Below are 26,049 nucleotides of genomic sequence, written 5' to 3'. Positions count from 1 at the left end.
TGTAGAATGGAATTCTTCATTACAAAAAATTTTCCACTACGGTAAATCAATGACCCTAGCCAATTTGTTTTTTTTCTTTGCACGCTTACAGGATTCACCTTAAAGGACTTACAGGGACAGCCGGCAAAATAAGCAGCATCAGCCAACCAGGAAATGATTTTAGCACAAAGGATGCAGACAACGACAAATGTATTTGCAAATGTTCACAAATGCTAACAGGAGGTAGGGATGACTTTCTGTCTTCCTATTTGTATTGGCAAGGAATGATTTCATAGAGGGAAAGGCTGGCAATTTGGACTACAAATTGTGATTTGTAACGATGTCCACAATTTCATACGTAGACACACTAGCTTGATATAGGTAAATGTGTTGTTCACTTTTTTAGACTAAGTTTTAAGTGAGAATATGATATGGCGCTAGACTTGTCAGCAAGCCAACTGTGTCTCCTCAGGACCTAGCCCTGGCAAGGAGAGGGGATATTTGATTCTTAGCAAGCTCTCCTGGGTTTGTGCTTGCTGCATACTAGAGAGATGGTTTAATTACCTTTTGCTTTATTTAAAAAGTTAAAAATTCCAAGTAGCAACCACAACAGTAATATAGATTATAGAAATATTTCCAACTAATAATTTAATGTTCAAACAAGGAATTTCCAGTTGTCATTTATTATTTATTTATTTTGAGACACAGTCTCCAGTTGTTTATTTATTTATTTTGAGACAGAGTCTCACTTTGTTGTCCAGAAGGGAGTGTGATCGCAGCTCACTGCAACCCCTGCCTCCCAGGCTCAAGCAATTCTCCTGCCTCAGCCTCCCCAGTACTGGGATTATAGGCGCCCACCACTGCACCCGGCTAATTTTGTATTTTTAGTAGAGGGAGGGTTTCACCATGTTTGCCAGGCTGGTCTCGAACTGCTGACCTCAAGTGATCTGCCCGCCTCAGCCTCCAGAATTGTTGACATTACAGGCGTGAGCCACCACACCCGACCCCAGCTGTCTTTTAAAAAAACATTCCATTAATATATAGCAACACCTATAAACACAAATGAGTTAACCCACCTTTTTTAGTAAATCAAATTAAAATGAGTCATCTTCTACTTTAAGGCCTTTCTTGTATTCTACGTTTCGTATTACACTGCCATAAAACAGACAATGAAAACCACACTCATAAGCCAAAAACCACTGTAGTAGTCACTTAAAACAGATGGGTTGGTATTCAGAAACATTTGTGAGTTCAAACATAGGAATAAACTTTTAGAAAATGTTATTTTTCTGGCCGGGCCCGGTGGCTCACGCCTGTAATCCTAGCACTTTGGGAGGCCAAGGAGGGTGGATCACCTGAAGTTAGGAGTTCAAGATCAGCCTGGCCAACATGTTGAAACCCCATCTCTACTAAAAATACAAAAATTACCTGGGCATGGTGGCCGGCACCTGTCATCCCAGCTACTCCTACTCAGGAGGCTCAGGCAGGAGAATGGCTTGAACCTGGGAGGCAGAGGTTGCAGTAACCCAAGATCGTGCCACTGCACTCCAGCCTGGGGGATGGGACAGAGCGAGACTTCACTCAAAAAAAAAAAAAAAAAAAAAAAGAAAGTGTTATTTTTCTGATTTGTTAAAAGTTTAGAAATTCACTGACAGGAACAAACGCTACTTAGTGACTGAGACAAGAAAAAAGTCTGACAAATGCTGTCAAGTTAGTTCTTGAAAAACACTGAAAGATTTAAAGTAGAAACAAAAACTCTGCCAATAGTGCAAAATGAATGTAAAGAATAACAGGAAAATTGGCAGGGTTTAATTTCTAGAGAACATAAATCATATCTGCAAAAATTAATATGTTACCCACCCAGGAAAACCAAAGGTAACAGCTATGGTCAACATATTTTATAAATGAAAGTTACTACATTAAACAAATGGATGACCCAAGTTATGATGCATTTACACTATAGGAGTCATTAATAGGGCTGGGCATGGTGGCCCCCGCTTGTAATCCCAGCACTTTGGGAGGCCAAGGCGGATGGATCACCTGAGGTCAGGAGTTTGAGACCAGCCTGGCCAACATGGCAAAACCCCATCTCTACTAAAAATAGAAAAATTAGCCAGGCGTGATGGCATAGGCCTGTAATCCCAGCTACTCAGGAGGCTGAGGCAGGAAAATCTCTTCAACTGGGGAGACAGAGTTTGCAATGAGCCCAGATCGCACCAGTGCAATCCAGCCTGGACGACAAGAGGGAGACTCCGTCTCAAAAAAAAAAAAAAAAAGCATCATTAACAGTCAAAAGGAGGATTTAGTAATGAAAATAATATGAAATTCAGTAATTTTCATGTCTTTAAATTTCATGCCTTTTATGCTGAAAGAATCAGGCCTCATTAAAAAAAAAATAAAAGCAATCCTCTAGTTCCTGAGATAATATGACTACCATTTGGTAACACAGGTCCTCCCTATGTTACACCATTATTACACCAATGAGCAAAGCCCTCATATTGATTTTGCAAAAGCTTCTTGTTTCCCTCATCCTGGCACAATCATCCTTTTTAAAGCTGAACAGCAGGGAAAGGGTCAGGTGGAGGAGCCACAGATACCTAGGGCTTTGTTTCCTGTCTACCATTTCCCCCACATGCTGGACCCAGCTCTCTCCTTGAGAAGGGTGTGCTTGTTAGACCACCCGCATGTGGTGAGCTTCTCAGGAGAGTAGGAGAATCGCATTAATAACCAAGGAAACAATATATTTACTTACGCAAATCAAGATTTAGGGGCTGAGAATGTAATTGGAAAAGAGACTGGGGAGAGGAAAAACAGCCCAAGAGAGAAAGTGGAGTGGTCTTGCCTGTGAAGAGGTCAAATTCCAGCCAGTGGTCTGGACCATGAATGAACCAGCCTAATGAGCAGCTCCATTTTGCATGGACAGCAACTTCTCTAGTTGGACAAGCTCCAGAAGGCACTGACCTATGAATCTGTCAAAGTCCTGAATATCTGAAGGATTCTGAATAGAACACGCAAACTTCCGTCCAATCTGCATTCACCTGAATCAAATGAAGTCACTGAGCTGTTACCACCAGGAAAGAATGTAGGAACATGGATGAAATAACAAACCAACGTATAAACACAACATATATATATATATATAAAGAATATATATGTTTTTATATATATACATATATAAAGAATATATATGTTTTTATATATATACATATATAAAGAATATGTATATGTTTTTATATATACATATATAAAGAATATGTATGTTTTTATATATACATATATAAAGAATATATATATTCTATATATACGTATAAAGAATATATATACGTATATAAAGAATACATATATTCTATATATGTATATATATTCTATATATAAATATATAAAGAATATATATTCATATATAAATATATAAAGAATATATATTCTATATATACATATATAAAGAATATACATATATTCTATATATGTAAAGAATATATATATTCTATATATAAAGACTATATATAAAGAATATATATATTCTATATACATATATAAAGAATATATTCTATATACATATATAAAGAATATATACATTCTATATACATATATAAAGAATATATATATTCTTTATATATGTATATAACATATATATGTTATACACATACATAAAAACAAATATATAAAGTATATATATATTCTTTATATACGTATATATAGAATATATATATTCTATATATACGTATATAAAGAATATATATATTCTATATATACATATATATAAAGAATACATATATTCTATATATACATATATAAAGAATACATATGTTCTATATATACATATATATAAAGAATACATATGTTCTATATATACGTATATAAAGAATACATATATGTTCTATATATACGTATATAAAGAATACATATATGTTCTACATATACGTATATAAAGAATATATATGTTCTATATATACGTATATAAAGAATATATATATGTTCTATATATACGTATATAAATAATATATATGTTCTATATATACGTATATAAAGAATATATATGTTCTATATATACGTATATAAAGAATATATATGTTCTATATATACATATGTATAAAGAATATATATTCTATATATACATATATATAAAGAATATATATTCTATATATACGTATATAAAGAATATATATATATTCTATATATACATATATAAAGAATATATATATTCTATATATACGTATATATAGAATATATATATATTCTTTAGCATAGAGTTTTTATTAAGAAATAATGCATTACGGGTAAGGCTAAAGGGGACCTGCCAGTGCCATTCCCTACCTGCCGCTTGGGTCGAGGTTAATTCACTTTATTTATTAATTTTCCTACACATGGAGATATCAATCATAATTATTTTCTCTATTTTAAAAATTAATATAAGGAGTATCATACTGTATGTGTTCCTCCAACACAGTGTTTTTGAGATTTATTCAGATTAGCATATGTAAAATCAAGGTTACAGCAGTCCTCCCTTATCCTTAGGGGAAACATTCCAAGATGTCCAGCAAATGCCTGAAATCACAGACAGTATCAAACCCTATGTGTATATTTTTTCCTGTTCACACATACTTACAAAGTTTAGTTTGTAAACTAGTCACAAGAGACTTAACAATAATACAACTGAATAATATACAACATATTGCTTCCAATTTCATGGATATAAGATTTGTTCTTCTATAGATCTTAGCACCCTTAGTAAACGATTTTTTTCTCTCCTTATTAAGTCAGGAACTTTCACCTTTTCACTTAAAGGAAGCACTTTACAGCTTCTCTTTGACATATCTGAATTGCCATCATCATCACTCTTGCACTTTTGGGGCCATTATCAAGTCAAATAAGGGTTACTTGAACATAAGCACTGTGATACTGTGACAATCGATCTAATAACCAAGACAGCTACTAAGTGATCAAGAGACCGGATGTAGACAGCGTGGATCCACTGGATAGAGGAGATCATTCATGTTCTGGGAGGGATGAAGTGGACAGCAGGAGATTTTATCCCGTTACTCAGAACGGCATGCAATTTAAGGTTTATAGATTCTTTTTTTTTTTGAGACGGAGTCTCACTCTGTCGCCCAGGCTGGAGTGCAGTGGCGCGATCTTGGCTCACTGCAAGCTCCGCCTCCCGGGTTCACGCCATTCTCCTGCCTCAGCCTCCTGAGTAGCTGGGACTACAGGCTTCCGCCACCACGCCCAGCTAATTTTTTGTATTTTTAGTAGAGACGGGGTTTCACCGTGTTAGCCGGGATGCTCGGTCTCCTGACCTCGTGATCCACCCACCTCGGCCTCCCAAAGTGCTGGGAGTACAGGCGTGAGCCACTGCGCCCGGCCCCTGCTTACAGATTATTTGTAGAATTTTCCATTTAATATTTAGGGCCCAGCTTACTTCGGGTATCTCAAAGTGCAGAAAGCAAAAATAGCAGATAAGGGGGGACTACTGTGTTTCTTTCTCTCACAAACCTCAGCATGCTCCTGTTTTTGGCCAAGCCCAGAAATTAAGGTGCAGATGGGACTTCACTCCCACAGCCCCTGTGCTGGACACCTCTCCTGCCCTGGCTCTAGCTGAGTGAGCACACACTCTCACTTTAAATTTCCTTTTTGTCTCTGAAACATAGAGACTTCCTTTTTATGTAGCTCCACTGAGTACTTAATATTTTGGGTTAAACTTCAATCAAAAAAATCATTTAATAGAGCAAGGGGAGCCTGAGTGAGTCTAGCCCACCATGTTGCTGGGACTGGAAAGTAATCCTGGTTGAAGGAGAGTTTTCCAACTGTGCCTCAGATGTTTGCTTACTCCTGCTGTAAGTGTGTACACACTGTGGGCTTACCAAATAGGATTGTGGAGAATTCAGGCCTCTCCACACAGCACAAGGGAAAGGTGGAAGAACGCTTGTAAAAGCATTTGCCGTAATGGAACTGTGATGTCATGGGTGTATGGCTGGAAAACAATCCCTCTGCCAGTGCACATCCTATACTCACCATCATCTGCATGTGCCTACTCCACATGCCTGCAGTGTGCCTCCTGCCTTAGCTGAGTATTGCTGTCTTCGTGGTGGGAGCTGGCATCACCTAGTTCCTAATTCCTTCTGTGTTTTACTTTCACAGGCTGGTGGTTTGATGCATGTGGTCCTTCCAACTTGAACGGAATGTACTATCCACAAAGGCAGAACACAAATAAGTTCAACGGCATTAAATGGTACTACTGGAAAGGCTCAGGCTATTCGCTCAAGGCCACAACCATGATGATCCGACCAGCAGATTTCTAAACACCCCAGTCCACCTGAGGAACTGTCTCGAACTATTTTCAAAGACTTAAGCCCAGTGCACTGAAAGTCACGGCTGCGCACTGTGTCCTCTTCCACCACAGAGGGCGTGTGCTCGGTGCTGACGGGACCCACATGCTCCAGATTAGAGCCTGTAAACTTTATCACTTAAACTTGCATCACTTAACGGACCAAAGCAAGACCCTAAACATCCATAATTGTGATTAGACAGAACACCTATGCAAAGATGAACCCGAGGCTGAGAATCAGACTGACAGTTTACAGACGCTGCTGTCACAACCAAGAATGTTATGTGCAAGTTTATCAGTAAATAACTGGAAAACAGAACACTTATGTTATACAATACAGATCATCTTGGAACTGCATTCTTCTGAGCACTGTTTATACACTGTGTAAATACCCATATGTCCTGAATTCACCATCACTATCACAATTAAAAGGAAGAAAAAAACTCTCTAAGCCATAAAAAGACATATTCAGGGATATTCTGAGAAGGGGTTACTAGAAGTTTAACATTTGGAAAAACAGTTAGTGCATTTTTACTCCATCTCTTAGGTGCTTTAAATTTTTATTTCAAAAACAGCGTATTTACATTTATGTTGACAGCTTAATTTTAAGTTAATGCTCAAATACATATTTCAAGTTTATATGGTAGAAACTTCCAGAATCTCTGAAATTCTCAACAGAAATGTGCCATTTTAGTTTATATGCAGACCTACTATTTTTTTCTGCCTGATTGTTAAATATGAAGGTATTTTTAGTAATTAAATATAACTTATTAGGGGATATGCCTATGTTTAACTTTTATGATAATATTTACAATTTTATAATTTGTTTCTGAAAGACCTAATTGTGCCTTGTGATAAGGAAACTTTTTATTTTTAATGATGAGGAAAATTATACATTTCATTCTATGACAAAGAAACTTTACTATCTTCTCACTATTCTAAAACAGAGGTCTGTTTTCTTTTCTAGTAAGATATATTTTTATAGAACTAGACTACAATTTAATTTCTGGTTGAGAAAAGCCTTCTATTTAACAAATTTACAAAGCTATATGTCTCAAGATTCACCCTTAAATTTACTTAAGGAAGAAAATAATTGACACTAGTAAGTTTTTTTATGTCAATCAGCAAACTGAAAAAAAAAAGGGTTTCAAAGTGCAAAAACAAAATCTGATGTTCATAATATATTTAAATATTTACTGAAAATTTGAGAACACAGGGCTGGGCGCAGTGGCTCACACCTGTAATCCCAGTACATTGGTAGGCAAGGTGGGCAGATCACCTGGGGTCAGGAGTTCAAGACCAGCCTGGACAACATGGTGAAACCCTGTCTCTACTAAATAATACAAAAATTAGCCAGGCGTGGTGGCGGGCACCTGTAATCCCAGCTACTCGGGAGGCTGAGGCAGGGAGAATTGCTTGCACCCAGGAGGTGGAGGTTGCAGTGAGCCAAGATCGCACCACTGCACTCCAGCCGGGGCAACAGAGCAAGACTCCATCTCAAAAAAAAAAAAAAAAAAAAAAGAAACAAAAGAAAATTTGAGAAAACAGCTTTATACTCGGGACTACAAAACCATAAACTCCTGGAGTTTTAACTCCTTTTGAAATTTTCGTAGTACAATTAATACTAATGAACATTTGTGTAAAGCTTTATAATTTAAAGGCAATTTCTCATATATTCTTTTCTGAATCATTTGCAAGGAAGTTCAGAGTCCAGTCTGCAACTAGCATCTACTATATGTCTGTCTTTACCTTAAAGTGTTCTACCATTATTTTTTCTTTATTCCATTTTAAAATCTAATTTATTTTACCCCAACTTCTCCCCACCACTTGACGTAGTTTTAGAACACACAGGTGTTGCTACATATTTGGAGTCAATGATGGACTCTGGCAAAGTCAAGGCTCTGTTTTATTTCCACCAAGGTGCACTTTTCCAACAACTATTTAACTAGTCAAGAACCTCCCTATCTTAGAACTGTATCTACTTTATATTTAAGAAGTTTTTATGAATTCAACAACGGTATCATGGCCTTGTATCAAGTTGAAAAACAACTGAAAATAAGAAAATTTCACAGCCTCGAAAGACAACAACAAGTTTCTAGGATATCTCAATGACAAGAGTGATGGATACTTAGGCAGGGAAACGCTAATGCAGGAAAAACTGGCAACAACACAATTTATATCAATTCTCTTTGTAGGCAGGTGATAAAAAATTCAAGGACAAATCTCATTATGTCATTGAGCATCATATATAATCTCTTATGAGCGAGAATGGGGGGAATTTGTGTTTTTACTTTACACTTCAATTCCTTACACGGTATTTCAAACAAACAGTTTTGCTGAGAGGAACTTTTTTCTCTCCTTAAGAAAACGTTTATAAAGCTGAAAGGAAATCAAACAGTAATCTTAAAAATGAAAACAAAACAACCCAACAACCTAGATAACTACAGTGATCAGGGAGCACAGTTCAACTCCTTGTTATGTTTTAGTCATATGGCCTACTCAAACCGCTAAATAACAATACCGGTGGCAGATAAAAATCACCATTTATCTTCCAGCTATTAATCTTTTGAATGAATAAACTGTCACAAACAAATTAACATTTTTGAACATGAAAGGCAACTTCTGCACAATCCTGTATCCAAGCAAACTTTAAATTATCCACTTAATTATTACTTAATCTTAAAAAAAATTAGAACCCAGAACTTTTCAATGAAGCATTTGAAAGTTGAAGTGGAATTTAGCAAAGCCATAAAAATATAAATACTGTTATCACAGCACCAGCAAGCCATAATCTTTATACCTATCAGTTCTATTTCTATTAACAGTAAAAACATTAAGCAAGATATAAGACTACCTGCCCAAGAATTCAGTCTTTTTTCATTTTTGTTTTTCTCAGTTCTGAGGACTTTAATCGTCAAATTTTCTTTGGACTGCATTCCTCACTACTTTTTGCAGAATGGTCTCACGTTCTCACATTTGTTCTCACCAATAAATTGATAAAAGGTGTTAAGTTCTGTGAATGTCTTTTTAATTGTGGGCTTAATTGTGCTTGACTGGATAAAAACTTAAGTCTACCCTTATGTTTATAATAATTTCTTGAGAACACCAAAGTGCATTTACCATCATAAAACAACACCTGACTTACGGGAGCTGCAGGGAAGTGGTGAGACAGTTCGAACGGCTCCTCAGAAATCCAGTGACCCAATTCTAAAGACCATAGCACCTGCAAGTGACACAATAAGCAGATTTATTATACATTTATTAGGCTTAGCAGGCAATAAACCAAGAGTCACTTTGAAGACACAGCAAAAAGTGATACACTCCGCAGATCTGAAATAGATGTGTTCTCAAACAACAAAGTCCCTTCAGAATCTTCATGTTGCATAAATGTTATGAATATTAATAAAAAGTTGATTGAGAAAAAGTCTCACGATAACAAGAAATCTGAGTCATTATTCTCATGAGGTCAGATATTTAAATATTATCCTGTTTTTACACATATGAAATATTATATATATATATATTTAATTCCAAGTTTCTAATTTGTGAAGTTTTATAAACAATCCTCTGTAAATATTCCAGACTTTTATCAATTAAAACAGTGAATTAAAAGAAGATGGATCACAAGCCTAAATTCAAAAGCAATGCCTTTGGCTTGCGACTTTGTTTCTAACATTGGCTAATATTTTCAGAAGTCCCCGGAATACACTTGAAATTCCTTCCCAGACTGTGGAAGAGTAAAATGTCCCATAAACAAGCTTTCATCGTCATCATTATCGTCATCATTATCATCATCATTATCCTCTTAGTATTTGAATCCCCACACGGTAAAATGATCAATACAATCTTTTCCTTTTTAATTCAGTAATATTTGAGGTTCTGCAGCCGTCTCTACTCCACGACCAAACTCCCTGAAAATCTGTCTCCGTACACCAGAAGTTTAGAGCTAAAATAACAAAGCTGGATTATACAATTCATGTTTATTTTATTTATTTATTTATTTATTTATTTATTTATTTATTTATTTATTTATTTTTTGAGACAAACTCTGTCATCCAGGCTGGAGTGCAGTGGTGCAATCTCAGCTCACTGCAACCTCCACCTCCCAGGTTCAAGCAATTCTCCTGCCTCAGCCTCTTGAGTAGCTGGGACCACAGGTGCCCACCACCACACCTGGCTAATTTTTTTTGTATTTGTAGTAGAGATTGGGTTTCACCGTGTTGTCCAGGCTGGTCTCGAACTTCTGGCCTGAAGTGATCTGCTGACCTCAGCCTCAATGCATGTTATTTAAGGAGATATACTAACAATATGTGAGGCTCCCCACAAACTCATATAATTAGACCAGAAAACAAAAGGTTAAAATCAGGTTCATTTCAGACAAGAGGCAACATAAAAGAATAGTACAGTGAGAAATACAACGTACCAGTGACAGAAGCCAGGAACCAGCCTTAAAAATGCGTGCGGCATTCAAGTTCAAATATAATCCACATTAAAAAGTCAACTGAATTTAAACAATCTCATGGAGAAAATTTATGTCCTCTAAATTTAGCCCTTTCTAAATGTTAAGAAAATAAAACCATAAGAAGCTAAAGTAGAGTTCTGGTCAGTAAATTAATTAATTTACATAGGCATCCCAGGAATTAATATTGCATAGAGATAGGAGAAAACACTAATTCAGTTGTGTTAAAACAATCAAATCAGAAATACAGTGTAAACATTTTGCTCTAGTAGTTTCACTGGCCGAACACATCTTTACCTTAATAGAGTGTTCAAAATAGTGAAAATCTACTTTGAAAGAGCACAGGTAAGGCTGTAAGCAAACTTAAAAACAAAAGGTTGGCCCAACATATTTCTTATAAAAAGGGCAGAGTGAATTCAGCATCCGCTGCAACAGGAATTCAGCATCTTGTAGGTGACACATTACATAATGAAAATAGTGTTTTTTACATTTTAATATTATCATTCATAAAACCGAAACCTTGCTGATGAATTTAAATAGGAACTGCATCTGTGAATAGAAACTGCTTTACTTCTTCCTTTCTGATTTCTATGCACATTTTATTTCCCCCCTTATTGCACTGGATGACACTTCCTGTTCAAGGCAGGGAAGGAGCAGTGAGAGCATTAAGAGTTCTTTGAACAAATTTGTAAGGCAGACTTCTTCAGTTTATTGTGGTATAGGACATCATAAAAACCTTAAGTGTTCAACTTAATGTACCTATGTTCAAATCAATGTATCTATTATATTAATGTGTCTATGTTCAAATTAATCTATAGAAAGCACAAGTTTTTTTCTGTATTTATATTTTTAAAGCCACTTTAGCTTCATAGCAAAATTAAGAGGAAGGTACAGAGAGCTCCCATACACCTCCTGCTGCCACATATGCATTTCGATGTCTCTCACTGGAGTGCTACATGTGTTGTACCCAGTCATTCCATGTTGACACATCATTATCACCCAAAGTCCACAGTTTACATTACAGTTCCTTATAAGTGAAAAGCATATATTATGATGGAGTACTGGCGCTGGTCAGTGGTTGCAGCGCTTCCCTAAGCTGTTTTCAACTTCCTTTTCTTTTTTTTTTAGACAGTCTTCCTCTGTCGCCCAGGCTGGAGTACAGTGGTGTAATCTTGGCTCACTGCAGCATCGTCTCCCAGGTTCAAGTGATTCTCCTGCCTCAGCCTCCTGTGTAGCTGAGACTACAGGTGCACATCACAATGCCTGGTTAATTTTTTTCTTTTTTCTTTTTTTTGTTTTTTTGGTAGAGATGGGGTTTCACAGTGTTGGTCAGGCTGGTCACGAACTCATGACCTCAAGTGATCCACCTGCTTCGGCCTCTCAACGTCTTGGGATTATAGGTGTGAGCCACCGCACCCAGCCCTCTCAACTTTTTATTTCTCAAAGAATAATTACAAATTTCTGACTGATCAAAAGCATTATAGCTAAATATCGGTAAATGTTACACTTCCAATCAGGACCAATGAAATTAATTTTTATTCATTAATTAGCTTATTAGTATTTTCTTAACTGCCTAAGAAATTTTCTTCAGCTAAGAACAAAATTTATTCACAAAGTATTTCATAAGCAAAAACACTGAACAAGGTACTCAATTTTTGACTTCTCAAAAAAAATTTAAAGAGGGAAAACAATAAGCAATTATTTCAATGTATAAGTGATGAGAGAAAACTGGGGGTGGGGTGGGGAAGGCAATCTGTAAGAGGGATTTTAAGTTGGGCTTGAAAACATGACCTCATTTAATAATGACTCCCTACTGGGATGGAAAATACAACTGTAACATGAAGCTGGTTTAACTCACTGGAAAGCATTAATGATTGTGTTGAAAACATTTATTAACATTCACAATTTTTGATAGGCAACATTACTGTTAGTCATAACACTAAATTTATTCCAAATTTCTAAATAGCCAGCCTTATCCAAGCATACCGCCCACCAGAGCTTACCACCCACCATACTGTGAAATTCAACTGCAGTTGTGGTACTAAGAATACCTGTGGGAATGTAACGGGAAAGGAAAAAGGGGGGGGAAGGGAGGCGGGGGGGCTTCCGTATGGCAAAAGTCAACAATATTCTTTGCATACAAAAGACTCCACGTTGTGTAAAACAGGGGTCCTGGTACCAGTCTGTGGCCTATTAGGAACCGGGCCACACAGCAGGAGGTGAGTGGTGGGTGAACCAGTGAAGGAAACTTCATCTGTATTTACAGCCACTTCCCATTGCTTTAATTACCACCTGAGCTCCACCTCCTGTCAGATCAGCAGTGGCATTAGATTCACATAGAAGTGCGAACCCTATTGTGAACTGTGCAGGTGAGGGATCTAGGGTGCACGCTCCTTATGAGAATCTAACGCCTGATGATCTGTCACTGTCTCTCGTCACCCCCCGATGGGACTGTCTAGTTGCAGAAAACAAGCTCAGGGCTCCCACTGATTTTACATTACAGTGAGTTGTATAATTATTTCATTATATATTACAATGTAACAATAATAGAAATAAAGTGTACAATAAGTGTAATGTGCTTCAATCATCCCAAAACCATTCCTCCCTCACCCTCCCAACCCCCCAGTCCCTGGAAAAACTGTCTTTCACAAAACTGGTCCTTGGTGCCAAAAAGGTTGGAGTCTGCTGGTATAAAATACCACTGATTAATTAAAAATCAAATCTGATAGTTAGAAACTTGTCCCACAGTCGTAAGCCATAGGAATGTAGTTGATTTCAAACAGTTCAAAAGTATGTTTTACATTCCACTTTACTGGATGATACTTTAGGAGTAAAGTTAGACACATCTTTACTTTAATCATTGAAAGTGATTGGGGTGTTTTTGCCACTATCTCCTCCATTCACCCTTCACTCCACCAACTGTGGTAAAAAGTGTGGTTGTAGGTGTTTATGGAAGGTGTAGAAACACATTATTTATTATAAGAGCAACGAAAGTAATAATTATTAACTTTTTACTAATTTAAGCTGACAAAATTATAAAAATCAAATTACAAAGATTGTTCTCATCAGATTTTACAGATCCTTTGTCTTAGTAGTTAGGGCAATTGATTTTCTCAAACAACATTTATGAGAGTTTGCTAGTTTGTATGCTGTTTTGGATTTTTCTAAAGAAAGAAGAAGATTTGGGATTTTTCCCCAACTAGACAGTGTAACATACTGGTTAAAAGCACAGAATTCAACAACTGGGTTTAAACCAATGTCCACCTTTTTACAGATTTATGACAAGGGGCAGGTTAGTGTTTCTGCCACATGAAGACATTATGCATCATTATTAACTAAAAAAGCACCCATGTAGTTAATGAAATAGTGTAGCAATGAAGTTATTTCTAGGTTATACTGAACTTCAGGAGAAAAAATTGGGGATGTCAATAGTATAATTTTTAACAACAAAATAATAGGGTACTTATGTCCAAAGCATTTTCAAGCCAGAAAATAAAGGTCTAGTCTTCCAAAGAGACCGGCTTGAACTGGCAAAATTTCAAGCCAATAATATCTGTTCCAAAATAAGCTATTCTTCTGTATCTCCAACACATCTCATAACATCAAGAAATGCTTCCTATAATTCCATAAAGTTCTTTTAAAAATACAAACCTATTTAGTAGTTGTAGTGGTGCCTTAAAGCAATTTTCCATATATGACTTTTTTTAAGTGAGGTGAAATTGGCATAATATAAAATTAACCATTTTAAAGTGTGCAATTCAATGGCATTTTGTATCATGATGCTGTGCAACCAGCACCTCTTTCTAGTTTCAAAATGCCTTCATCACCCCAGAAAAACATGCTGTACCTGTTAAGTAATCACTCCCCATCCCTCTCTCCCCTCCATCCCTGGTAACTTCTCATTAGTTTTCTATTCTATGGATTTACCTATTCTGGATATACTGTCTGAAAGGAATTATACAACACGTGCTTTTTGTGTCTGGCTCCTTTCACTCGGTGTGTTCAACGTTCATCCAAGTTATACTTTTAATGAAGGCTAGTGATCAGCGTCAAAAATGCTTGTTGAATAATAACAATATTTAATATTGATGGAGTGTTTACTGAGTACTTTATTTAGGTGATCTTTCCATTCTTTTACAGATAAAGAAACTGCCTTACCCAAGGTTACACAGCTATGGTGTAGTAAGGTTAGCAGTAAAATCCACTGCCTTATCCATTAATCTTTTCAAAACACACAGGCCATCAGAGAATGCCCATATCAAGGTTTACAGCTATAGAAGATAAAAAATACTCTCTAGGCTATCTTTGGAAGTAGATGCTAGCAAGAATGTGGGCTATGAATTGAGGAAGAGCTGAATTCAAATTCAAAATTCACCATTTCTGGCAGGGTGCAGTGGCTCACATCTGTAATCCCAGTTCTTTGGGAGGCCAAGGTGGGCGGATCACTTGAGGTCAGGAGTTTGAGACCAGCCTGGCCAACACGGTGAAACTCTGTCTCTACAAAAAATAAAAACTAGCCAGGTGTGGTGGCATGCACCTGTAATCCCAGCTACTCAAGAGGCTGAGGCACAAGAATTGCTTGAGCCCGGGAGACAGAGGTTGCAGTGAGCCAAGATCGTGCCACTGCACTCCAGCCTGGGCAATAGAGCGAAACTGTGTCTCAAAAAAAAAAAAAAAATTTTACTATTTCCAAGCACTATAACCATGAGCAATTTACTGAAAGTGTCCAAGCCACAGTTTCCACAGAGGATTACTGTCTTGACTAACAGGTTGGCGATGTGTAAAACACTGACAAAGCAGCTCCGCATCTCTAAATGTTCCACGTGACTAACATCATTGGGACGCTGTTTCATCTCCACCCCCGAATACGACAGAGATCCCCCATCATATTGTGTATCCTGGGGACCTAATGCTGGGTCACAGGACTAGCAGCCTGGACCTCACCTCAAGCCTGAGCAGACCCAGACCCACTGAACCAGGATCTGCACTTCAGTAAGATCCCCCAGGTGATCCACACATTAGTAAGGTTTTGAAAAGCACTGCTCTAGCTGTCTCATAAAGAAAGGGGCAGGAAGCTAAATATCTAACAGCCTATTCAACCAAGAAAGGGAAGATAAGCAATAAAGTACTAAAAGTATATACTTAAGAACCCATTTCCCTTTTAAAAGACACTGACCGATAGAGACTGAATTCCAGGTGGTGAGAGGGAAAACGAGCTGCCTGTTGACCTAGGCTTGAATATTCTTACGAAAAAGCTCAGCTCAATTGAACACAAACATTTAAGTTCAATTTATTCTCCTTGCATTCTACCTAATCCTTTCCAGTTTCCAAAAATGAAAATGGGTGATTCTCAGATGTTAAGGCTTAACTGCTCAGTAATATTCACTTTATAAATACAGCTAAGCAATGACCAGGAAAACCCAGCATGTCACTACTGTACTCACATGTGAAGTCCAAACATCTTTATAAATAACTAAGTGCGTACTTCTCTTATCAAAAGGAAAACAAAGAAATAAATATAACAAATTCCAATGTAACTAAAATAAACAGCAGAAACATCACTTCACTGTATGAAAACACAGCAGAAATTATTACCAACACAGACAATAAACCAAATATTATGGCTACTAAGAGTAATCACTATTTTTTGTTCATCTTCCTGTGAGTTTGAATTACAAAGTTGTTTTTCTTAAATGAACATCAGGTCATCTTACATTAATGAATTTTAACAAGAAACAAATTAACTACATGGGTAATTTGCAATTTAGGCTGATGCATAATTTTTATGTGCTATTTTTAACTCATCAGGGGCAAGAAAAAATTCTGAGATTTAAAAAAGGTCATTCATCTACTCATTTATTCATTCAATAAATAAGGACTGAGTTCCGTGTCCAATCCTAGGTCCTGGGGCTATGTAAGCAAACAGGCACATTCTCTGCACTCGAAGGACATTGATAACTAACCAGTGTCCACTAAAGAGGACACTTTCATTTTTAAAACCTTCTTCCTTGTGCCAGGGAGAGTATGGCTGTCTCTAAAATACTATCAAAACTAGTGTTTACAATTTTACACTTGAAATAAATGATCTACTACAATAAACTGTAAACAGAATATTAAAAATACATAAAAGGAAAAAATATGGTGAATAATAGTATTTGTGTATATTCTTTCTTATTTTGTTGTTACCCAGCAAAACTAAAGTCAAAAGAAATTGCAGGGCCAGGCATGGTGGCTTAGGCCTGTAATCCCAGCACTTTGGGAGGACGAGGTGGGGGGGATTGCCTGAGCTCAGGAGTTTGATTCCAGCCTGGGCAACATGGTAAAACCCCGTCTTTATTAAAATACAAAAAACTAGACAGGCATGGTGGCCTGCGCCTGTAATCCCAGCTACTCCCAGCTACTCGGGAGGCTGAGGCAGGAGAATCACCGGAACCCGGGAGGCGGAGGTTGCAGTGAGCCGAGATCACACCACTGCCCTCCAGTCTGGGTGACAAAGTAAGACTTCGTCTCCAAAAAAAAAAAAAAAAAAAAAAAAAAAAACGAAGAAAGAAATTGCATAACATTCATTGGAGATACAGTGGAGATGTGTCTCCACTGCCTTTAGGGGACTATCCAGTGGTGTGTGTTGACAAAATTTGAATTTGTGACCCCATCCAAATCGCAGGTTGAATTGTAATCACCAGTGTTGAAGGTGGGGCTCAGTGGGAGGTGAATGGATCCAGGAGGCACAGTTCTCATGAATGGTTCAGCCTCATCCCACCTTGGTACTGAATAGTGAATGAGTTCTTAAGAGATCTGGTTGTCTAAAAGTGTGTAGCACCGCTGGGCCCTTTCCTCCTGCTCCGCCCATGGAAGATGGGGCCACTGCCCGGCTTCGCTTTCTGCAATGATTGAAACTTTCCTGAAGCCTCCCCAGAAGCCACTATGCTTCCTGTACAGCTTGCAGAAGCGTGAGCCAATGAAACCTCTTTTCTCCATAAATTACCTAGGCTCGGGTATTTCTTTATTCTGATGCATGGTTTTTATGTGATATTTTTAACTCATCAGCGGCAAGAAGAAATTCTGAGATTTAAAAAAAAAACAAAACAGGTCATTCATCTACTCGGTGTGAGAACAGACCAATACATGTATGGCATAGCAAATCGTGGGCAGCCTACAGAAGAAGAGCGGGGCCACGTTAAGGGCAAAAGCACTTGACTCTGCCATAGCCTCCCTAGAGCCACTTACCAAGAAGCAGACAATAGTATTTACATGGCAAAGCACAGTATGCAGTCTCTGTACTACCCAAGAGTACAATAACTTAACAATAATCCTTATCAATTAATCAATTAAATTAATTACTTAAGTCAATCAATAATTCAATAATGAAAGATTATTAATTTTATAATATTAAATAATTGTTATTAATTATTAATATTAATATTTATTTGATAATTTAAAATAAAATATTTAATTTAATTTTTAAAAACTTTTAAATTTTAATATTCTAAAATTTTAATATTAACTATTTAATATGAATATTATTAAATAACTGTTCTTAATGATGAATAGCATAGAAATATGCTATTTCTATAGCATAGAAAACCTTGGCAATACCATTCAGGACACAGGCATGGGCAAGGACTTCATGTCTAAAACACCAAATGCAATGGCAACAAAAGCCAAAATTGATAAATGGGATCTAATTAAACTAAAGAGCTTCTGCACAGCAAAAGAAACTATCACCAGAGTGAACAGGCAACCTACAGAATGGGAGAAAATTTTTGCAATCTACTCATCTGACAAAGGGCTAATATCCAGAATCTACAATGAACTCAAACAAATTTACAAGAAAAAAACAACCCCATCAACAAGTGGGTGAAGGATATGAACAGACACTTCTCAAAAGAAGACATTTATGCAGCCAACAGACACATGAAAAAATGCTCATCATTACTGGCCGTCAGAGAAATGCAAATCAAAACCACAATGAGATACCACCTCACACCAGTTAGAATGGCGATCATTAACAAGTCAGGAAACAACAGGTGCTGGAGAGGATGTGGAGAAATAGGAACACTTTTACACTGTTGGTGGGACTGTAAACTAGTTCAACCATTGTGGAAGTCAGTGTGGCGATTCCTCAGGGATCTAGAACTAGAAATACCATTTGACCCAGCCATCCCATTACTGGGTATATACCCAAGGGATTATAAATCATGCTGCTATAAAGACACATGCACACGTATGTTTATTGCGGCACTATTCACAATAGCAAAGACTTGGAACCAACCCAAATGTCCAACAATGATAGACTGGATTAAGAAAATGTGGCACATATACACCATGGAATACTATGCAGCCATAAAATATGATGAGTTCATGTCCTTTGTAGGGACATGAATGAAGCTGGAAACCATCATTCTCAGCAAACTATCGCAAGGACAAAAAACCAAACACCGCATGTTCTCACTCATTGGTGGGAATTGAACAATGAGAAGACATGGACACAGGAAGGGGAACATCACACACCAGGGCCTGTCGTGGGGTCGGGGGAGAGGGGAGGGATAGCATTAGGAGATACACCTAATGCTAAATGACGAGTTAATGGGTGCAGCACACCAATGTGGCACATGTATACACATGTAACAAACCTGCATGTTGTGCACATGTACCCTAAAACTTAAAGTATAATAAAAAAAAAGAATACTAGAAAAAAAAATACATGTTCTGAGCAATGCTTTTAAAGATAATTGTCCTTCTGTCCTAATAATAATCTTTAGCAGCTAAAAAAAAAAAGAAAGAAACCATAGACTCTACTTCTGTTTATCGAAGTAAGTGGTAGGTGTATTCTCCATAAGTGAGACATTATTCTGGAATTATGTAAATTATTCACCAAACATTGCAAAGCACTCTGACTTCTCAGAAATACTTTAATTGTATGGCAAAAAAATTAAATTGTCTTTTCAACTGACTCATGATCTCAATTTAATTGTAGGTTTATTTGCTAGGAGAGATTTTAAGAAATGTATGACACTATTTGGTATGTGGCCACCTTTTTGCCATACTACTTTGAAAGTTTAATAAAACCAATACTTCAATAAGTAAAAAAAAAAAAATTTTTTTTAATAAATTTTATTTTTAAAATTTAAAATTTTAATATTCTAAAAATTTAATATTAAGTATTTAACATTAATATTAAATAATTGTTATTAATGATTAATAGCATTACTAATTATTGATATAATATTATTAACATATACAATGTTTGTTAAATTATTAAGTTAGGCACAACTTTAATATTCTGGCAGAGAAACTTTCTTTCAGAAACAAGAACCCAAGAAAAAGAACTAAAAAATAGATGTATTATGAACCTATGGCAAGCTGTTACTCTAGCTGACAAAACTGCATTACATAATTCTCATTCTCTGGTTAAGGACAGCCTAACAAATTTTCTGTATGAAATTTTCCTATGAAATTCATTTCATTTGGAATTCCTATTCAATTCATTGGAAATTAATTTTAGGAGAAATGCATTAGGTGGATCATACATCAGAAGTATCAGGTAGCAAAATGTACAATGTCGTCAAATATAGCTTTGAAAAAAAGTACAACAGTTTTCTAAAATATAGTATTTCTTACATCAGCTCTCTTCAAAAGCTAACATTGTCCCTAAAACCGCATTCACAGAGGGTGCTTACACACAGACTGTAAGAGAAGTATGATGTTCCTTGGAAATCATTTTAACTTGGGGATAGAGTTTAGAAGCCTTGAAATAATAGATTGTTAACAATGTCCCCAAAGTCCCTGAGGGACATCTAAATGATATCTAAATGATGGACAGCTGAAGACAGTTTTTGAAGTGACAGATCAAACCAAACCATGGTTGAATTTTCCAATGAATACCTGAAGTTAAAATATTCTGTGCTATTATTTAATATTTACAGTGAGAACTGTGTGATTGAGATGTCAGGAACAAAAGTCAAAGTTCAGATGTCTGGCAGAACACTGCAAAGGTTAAAGTGCACCTTGAGGTATGGCCAAAGCTTGGAATTTGTGCTGCAGTTCAGCATGGACCAAGTTGACGTCCTGGAGGTCTCAGTCATAAGGCAAAGGTGGGGGAACTGAGGTCTACACTGAAGATCTGTGTTACTTCACAGTTGATCCAAGTTAAAAGAAAAAGAAAGACCAACAGTGTGATCCTTGAAGGCCATGATTTGGAAAAGGATGGGTGGCAACAATTACCCTCTCGACTTGTTGGTTTTTAGCCTTATCCATTTAAAGTATTTGCCAAATACAGCAACTTTTTCATTAATATACATAATCTTAGTTTACTTTTTAAATTTTTTTTTCCCTGATAACTCAGCCAACAGATTCAAATGCTTCCCAAGGCCACACTCAACTCACCATAATGCAACCACATCGCCAAGCACTAGGACGATGATCTGTGTTGCAGTTGGCAACACGAGAAGGCTCGAGTCACACTTCATAGTGCCCCATTCGCTGCCAACCAATCTCTCTGATGTAGCAACAGCAGTACGTCTAGGAATAACGTATCAGCAATATGTCTGATAATAATCCCTAACTCAGCAAATGGCACCATTACACACAACCCTAGTGCTTCCACTGCTTTATGTACCATTGACTCTTCAACTATCTTAGTCATTGGATTCATCCTGCTTTTTTCAAGGTCTCTGACAACATCCACCTGATGAAATCAAACAGTGGCTTCTGTCTCCTCTTATTCACCTTCCAGCAGCACTCAGCACAGCTGAGCACCCTTCCTTCCTGAGACAGTCCCCCTTCTGACTGATGCCATGTTCCCCTGGTGTCTCCCCCAGGTTGCTAGCTAGCCGTTCCCGGGTCCCCCTGCCTCCCCCTTCCCCCTGACTTCTGCATAGGGGCACAGCCCAGAGCTCAAACCTAAACTCACTGTTTTCTTCATTTCTTCATTCACACTCCCTTCCAGGTACCATGGCTGGAGTGAATAGTTAACCTTTCCTCTGAATGTATGTACATATATATAATCTGATATGTGGTATCTCTATTTGAACGTCTAGTAGGAATCTCAGACCCAATATGCCTACATCAATTTTTTATTGTACCCCAAACCTTGCACACAATCTTCTGCCCCAGAATTCCCTAACTCTGCAAATGGCACCATTATCTATAGTTAGTCGCCCCAGGAAAAAATTTGGGTGGGAGTCTTCTTGACTTCTCCATTCCCACACACCTGACGTTACAGATTCCACTAGATCTTCCTAGGAAGCGTGCCGACCTGCTCTCTCCTCTCCACCTATCAACGCCCCCTCTAGACACAGCCGCAGTCATTTTTCACCTCTATGATCCTAGCTGCCTCCTGCTGGTCACCCTGTTCTTACCTCCCTGCAATCCATTCTTTGCTGAGAGGCCACAGAGACAAAAGCTGCCACTCTGTAGTTAAAATAGTCCGATGGCTTCTGCATCCCTCGTCTTGATCTACACAGCCATACTGGGGCCCTACTGCCTTCTCCAACACCTGTCCTCCTCACTCCCGGTGCCTCAGGTATTTCTCTTTCTTGCAAAGGTGCAGCCTTAGGACCCGGGCACTGCCTTTTCTGTGCCAGGTGCATTAAGTAGATTCTGTCTAGCACCTTTCAAAAATTAAAAAATATTAATGTAAAAATTTGAAAATGGTGATCAAACTTCATTTCTACTCAAGCCTGTGGTTGCATCTCAGGGTGACTCCACAGTCTTCTCCCACTAAAAAAATCACTTTGACTCTTTCAAACTGCAACATCAGTCATTCTTAGCACTCACAGGTTTGTCCAAATCTTTTCAAATGTCCTCCTGGAGGGCAGCACCAAAGCCCTCAATTTTACAGATGAATCACTTTTTGGTGTCTGTCCTCAATCAGGAGATTATGGTCCTGGGAAGCACAGCGGCTCCAACCTGGGAAATGTGCACCTCGGGGTCTTGCCAGGAGCAACAGACAGGGGGATAGAGGACCTAGACCGCAGCGCCTGCTTCCCACGCTCCCAGCGGCCAGCGGCCACGCTGCCTCAACCTGCAGGAGCCTCCGCAGAGAACGAGCTCTGGCACTGTTCAGGAACCACCTCAAGTGAAAGAAGCAGACAAACTCTGTGGGTTCTATGTCTGGGCAAAACCAGAATCCATTATTTTAATCAGGAAAAAGTATAAATTAGGTGTCCTGGAGATAAATGTAAGACCATAGTCACTGCCTTAAAACAATGCCTTGACAGAGATGTGTTTCTAAGATCCACATTCAAGTCAGACAAGCTATTTTTGCCCAGAGTCTCCATCACTAAACTCACTATTTATTTGCAGCGTCCTTCTCGGCTGCAAAAATGTTCTGTCAGGATCCAGTGAGACACTGCATGGGAAAACACTCTGTGAAGTATAAAGTCCTTTACCAAGGTATAATCTGTAGCAGGATAAAAAGGACCCTTGAAATCAAGCCGTGAAAGTTCAGAGACCCAGGCCTGAGATCCTAGTCAGCTTGCAAGTGCGAGCAATAAATGTTTGCCAGAGAGACCTGAAGGGCACCCTCAGAAACTCAGTGTCAGTGTGACACACCAAGTACAATGTGCCTGAAGATTATTCCTAACATGAGTTATGAAGTTAATCTGCCAACTGAAAGTTAAAAAGAGAATGGTTTTTCAAGATGATCCCTTTTGAACAGACTTAGGAATGCAGGGTGATGAACCAACACCAGTGAAAAGCTGAGATTCCAGTTCTGGTTCTACCATGAGTTATAATTTTAGGAGAGCGGCTCAGCATTTCTTTAATGTAAAATGAGAGGCGTGAACGCAATGAACTGCATGTGTTATTCTAACAGTTCATTGATTCTATGCTCACCACTGATAAAAACATATCTCATCTGACTCACTGCTTACTAAGTTCAATGTGGATCACATTATCTCAAGAAAATAGTCATCATGACATCATTTTTGATTAAGAAAACACTAGATTATCTGTTGATAGTTAGCGGCCTTGACATTTTGTTGTAAAGCTGATTTAGCTTTTAAGCCCTACACTTGTATTTATAACTGAATTAGCTTTAAATCTCTATTATCAGATCCTTTTCATTAGCTGTTCAGAATCAAAACCTTAAAATCTGAATACAGGCTGAGTTATTCCTCACTGTGCTGGACAGAGTGACACGGAGTGGTAGCTGGAAAAAGGGAAGACTGAATCACAGGACACTCTGCTTGTATGTTAGCATCCACAAAGGGTTTCGAGGGAAAGTAAAATTTTAGACAAGTCACAGGAAAGTGCAGGAAACATCAAATTAAGTGAGAGTGGGATAAAGAGTATTTAAAGGTTCAAATTGTGCTATGCTTAAACAACACATAACAAAACAATGTGAGTCTAAAGGGACACTTTGGTCAAATTAATTTCTTTATTTTTCTGTTGTGTTACTTCCTGTCTCCCATAAATAGGAAGCTCGGCAACTCCTGGCATGGTTTTCTATTTCCATGTATCTGCCAGACAATTCAGTCATGAAGGAGGAAAAACATAAATTATTCTCTTTCCTGAAAACAGTAGAGCTAACACTGGAGGTGTGAACTGCTGTAAACATGGAAAAATTGCCAATAAACTTCTCAAAAATATTAAGTCAAAACTGAACTTTGTTATAAAATCGCCACAGTTTCTGCTAAGACTGGCTGGGCCACATACAGCCATCTAATTCTGAAGAACTGCTATAACACTCCTTTACAAGAAATTTCCAGAGAATACCACACAAACCCTGAAATAAAAACATGCTCAGTAGTGTTTTTCTTGGAGGCCAGTTTACACTGCTAGCCAAAGAGAATATTTTAAGAATCCCCCAACTGCACTGGAGACAGGGTTAGAAGGAGGAGGACGAGAGAGAGAGTGCCAGAGAGAGAGAGAGAGAGAGATTCCTTGTACACAAAGTCAATGTATACAATATATGATATGGATACTTTAAATCTTGACCCTAAAAGAAATTGGAACTGTGAAGTTTATATCTGAAGTTATATACAAGACATAGATAAATATTAAACTGGGTGCTAAGCTTTAAAAATTATGTAGAACGGCTTTGTAAATGGTGGTGGCAACTATGCTCTCTCAAATTTCTTATGTTTGTACCATTGAATTTATTTAAAAGTTAAAGGAGGGGGGCCATGCAAGAAGCAGCAGTCATCTTTGTCTTCTTGAAGACTGAGGTGAGCAGAGAAAGTGACTCAGCTTGTTTCTAAACTTTTTGGGGGTGCAAGTCAGGAGCAACCTGTGAACATCAATACTCCTGGTGTGCCAGCGAGAGGCATCGTGGTTACCACTGCGGTTACCATCGTGGTTACCATTGCGTTTACCTTGTAATCACACAAACATATATTTATATCTGTTTGTGTGATTTATATATGTGTGATATACCTGACTGCCATCATGGTTACCTTGTAATCACACAAACAGATATTTCACCTGAAGCCATAGGCCACCTGAGCCTTCGCAATCTCCCAAGAGTTGATACTATTAACAAATAACGACATCATCAGTAAGGCAAGGGCAATACAGACACACATTTGTGACGTGTTGCCATGAATGAGGGGAAAAACAGGTAGCACAGAGCACAAAGAGCAATTTAGGGAAAGTTATGTTTTTAAATTCTTTTCATTTTTTTTTAAGATAGAAAAGCTGGGATGAAGCTTCAGTGCTAACAGGAAGTATAGGGACGGAGGCAGCAGTTGAAGGTACGGGAGCCTGTAAACTTCAGCACACAGAAGGAAGCCTAGTTCTGAAACCAAGACACTAGCCCGGTCCTACCAGTGCCCAAACATCTCCATTTGGAAAGCACGTTACATATGTAAGATATACTTTTTTTTTTTTTGAGACAGAGTCTCACTCTGTCACCCAGGCTGGAGTGCAGTGGCATCATCTCGGCTCACTGCAACCTCCTCCCTCCAAGTTCAAGCGACTCTCCTGCCTCAGCCTCCCGAGTAGCTGGGATTATAGGTGCCTGCCACCGTGCCCAGCTAATTTTTCTATTTTTAGTAGAGACGGAGTTTCACCATCTTGGCCAGGCTGGTCTTGAACTGCTGACCTCGTGATCCACCCGCCTCGGCCTCCCAAAGTGCTGGGATTACAGGCATGAGCCACTGCACCCCGCCTAGATATTCTTTTTAATTTAAATTTACAAACAATAAGATTTACTCGTGTGTGCATATGTGTGTACAGTTCTCTGTGTTTTAATACATGCATAGATTCTGTAACCATTGCCACTAACAACACAGCACAATTCCAATGCCCCAAAGATGTGACAGCTGCTATTGTTCTGCAGAGG

General features: G+C 37.9%; 2 protein-coding genes across 10 annotated transcripts in view; one reads left to right on the top strand and one right to left on the bottom strand.

The window, feature by feature from the left end:
* ANGPT2 (angiopoietin 2) overlaps positions 1-7,839 on the top strand; it is a 62,352-nt gene extending 54,513 nt beyond the window's left edge. For all 4 annotated transcript variants that reach the window (XM_055349787.2, XM_004046584.5, XM_004046583.5 and 1 more), the window contains 2 exons: positions 92-222; positions 6,118-7,839. In XM_055349787.2, coding sequence (XP_055205762.1) covers positions 92-222; positions 6,118-6,278 — 292 coding nt within the window. In that variant the 3' untranslated portion in view covers positions 6,279-7,839. The remainder of the gene's footprint in view (positions 1-91; positions 223-6,117) is intronic.
* MCPH1 (microcephalin 1) overlaps positions 1-26,049 on the bottom strand; it is a 239,172-nt gene that overhangs the window by 134,446 nt on the left and 78,677 nt on the right. For 5 of the 6 annotated variants that reach the window (XM_031013789.3, XM_031013790.3, XM_055349782.2 and 2 more), the window contains exon 12: positions 9,450-9,527. In XM_031013789.3, the coding sequence (XP_030869649.1) occupies positions 9,450-9,527 (78 nt within the window). Of the gene's footprint in view, positions 1-4,243; positions 6,164-9,449; positions 9,528-26,049 lie in introns of those variants that run through there. The other variant, XM_055349783.2, reaches the window with a different exon arrangement.

The sequence above is a fragment of the Gorilla gorilla genome, chromosome 7 (genome assembly GCF_029281585.2).
Source record: "Gorilla gorilla gorilla isolate KB3781 chromosome 7, NHGRI_mGorGor1-v2.1_pri, whole genome shotgun sequence".
Lineage (NCBI taxonomy): Eukaryota > Metazoa > Chordata > Mammalia > Primates > Hominidae > Gorilla > Gorilla gorilla.
The sequence above is the reverse complement of the archived record's forward strand: the minus strand, read 5'-3'. Positions and strand labels throughout refer to the sequence as shown.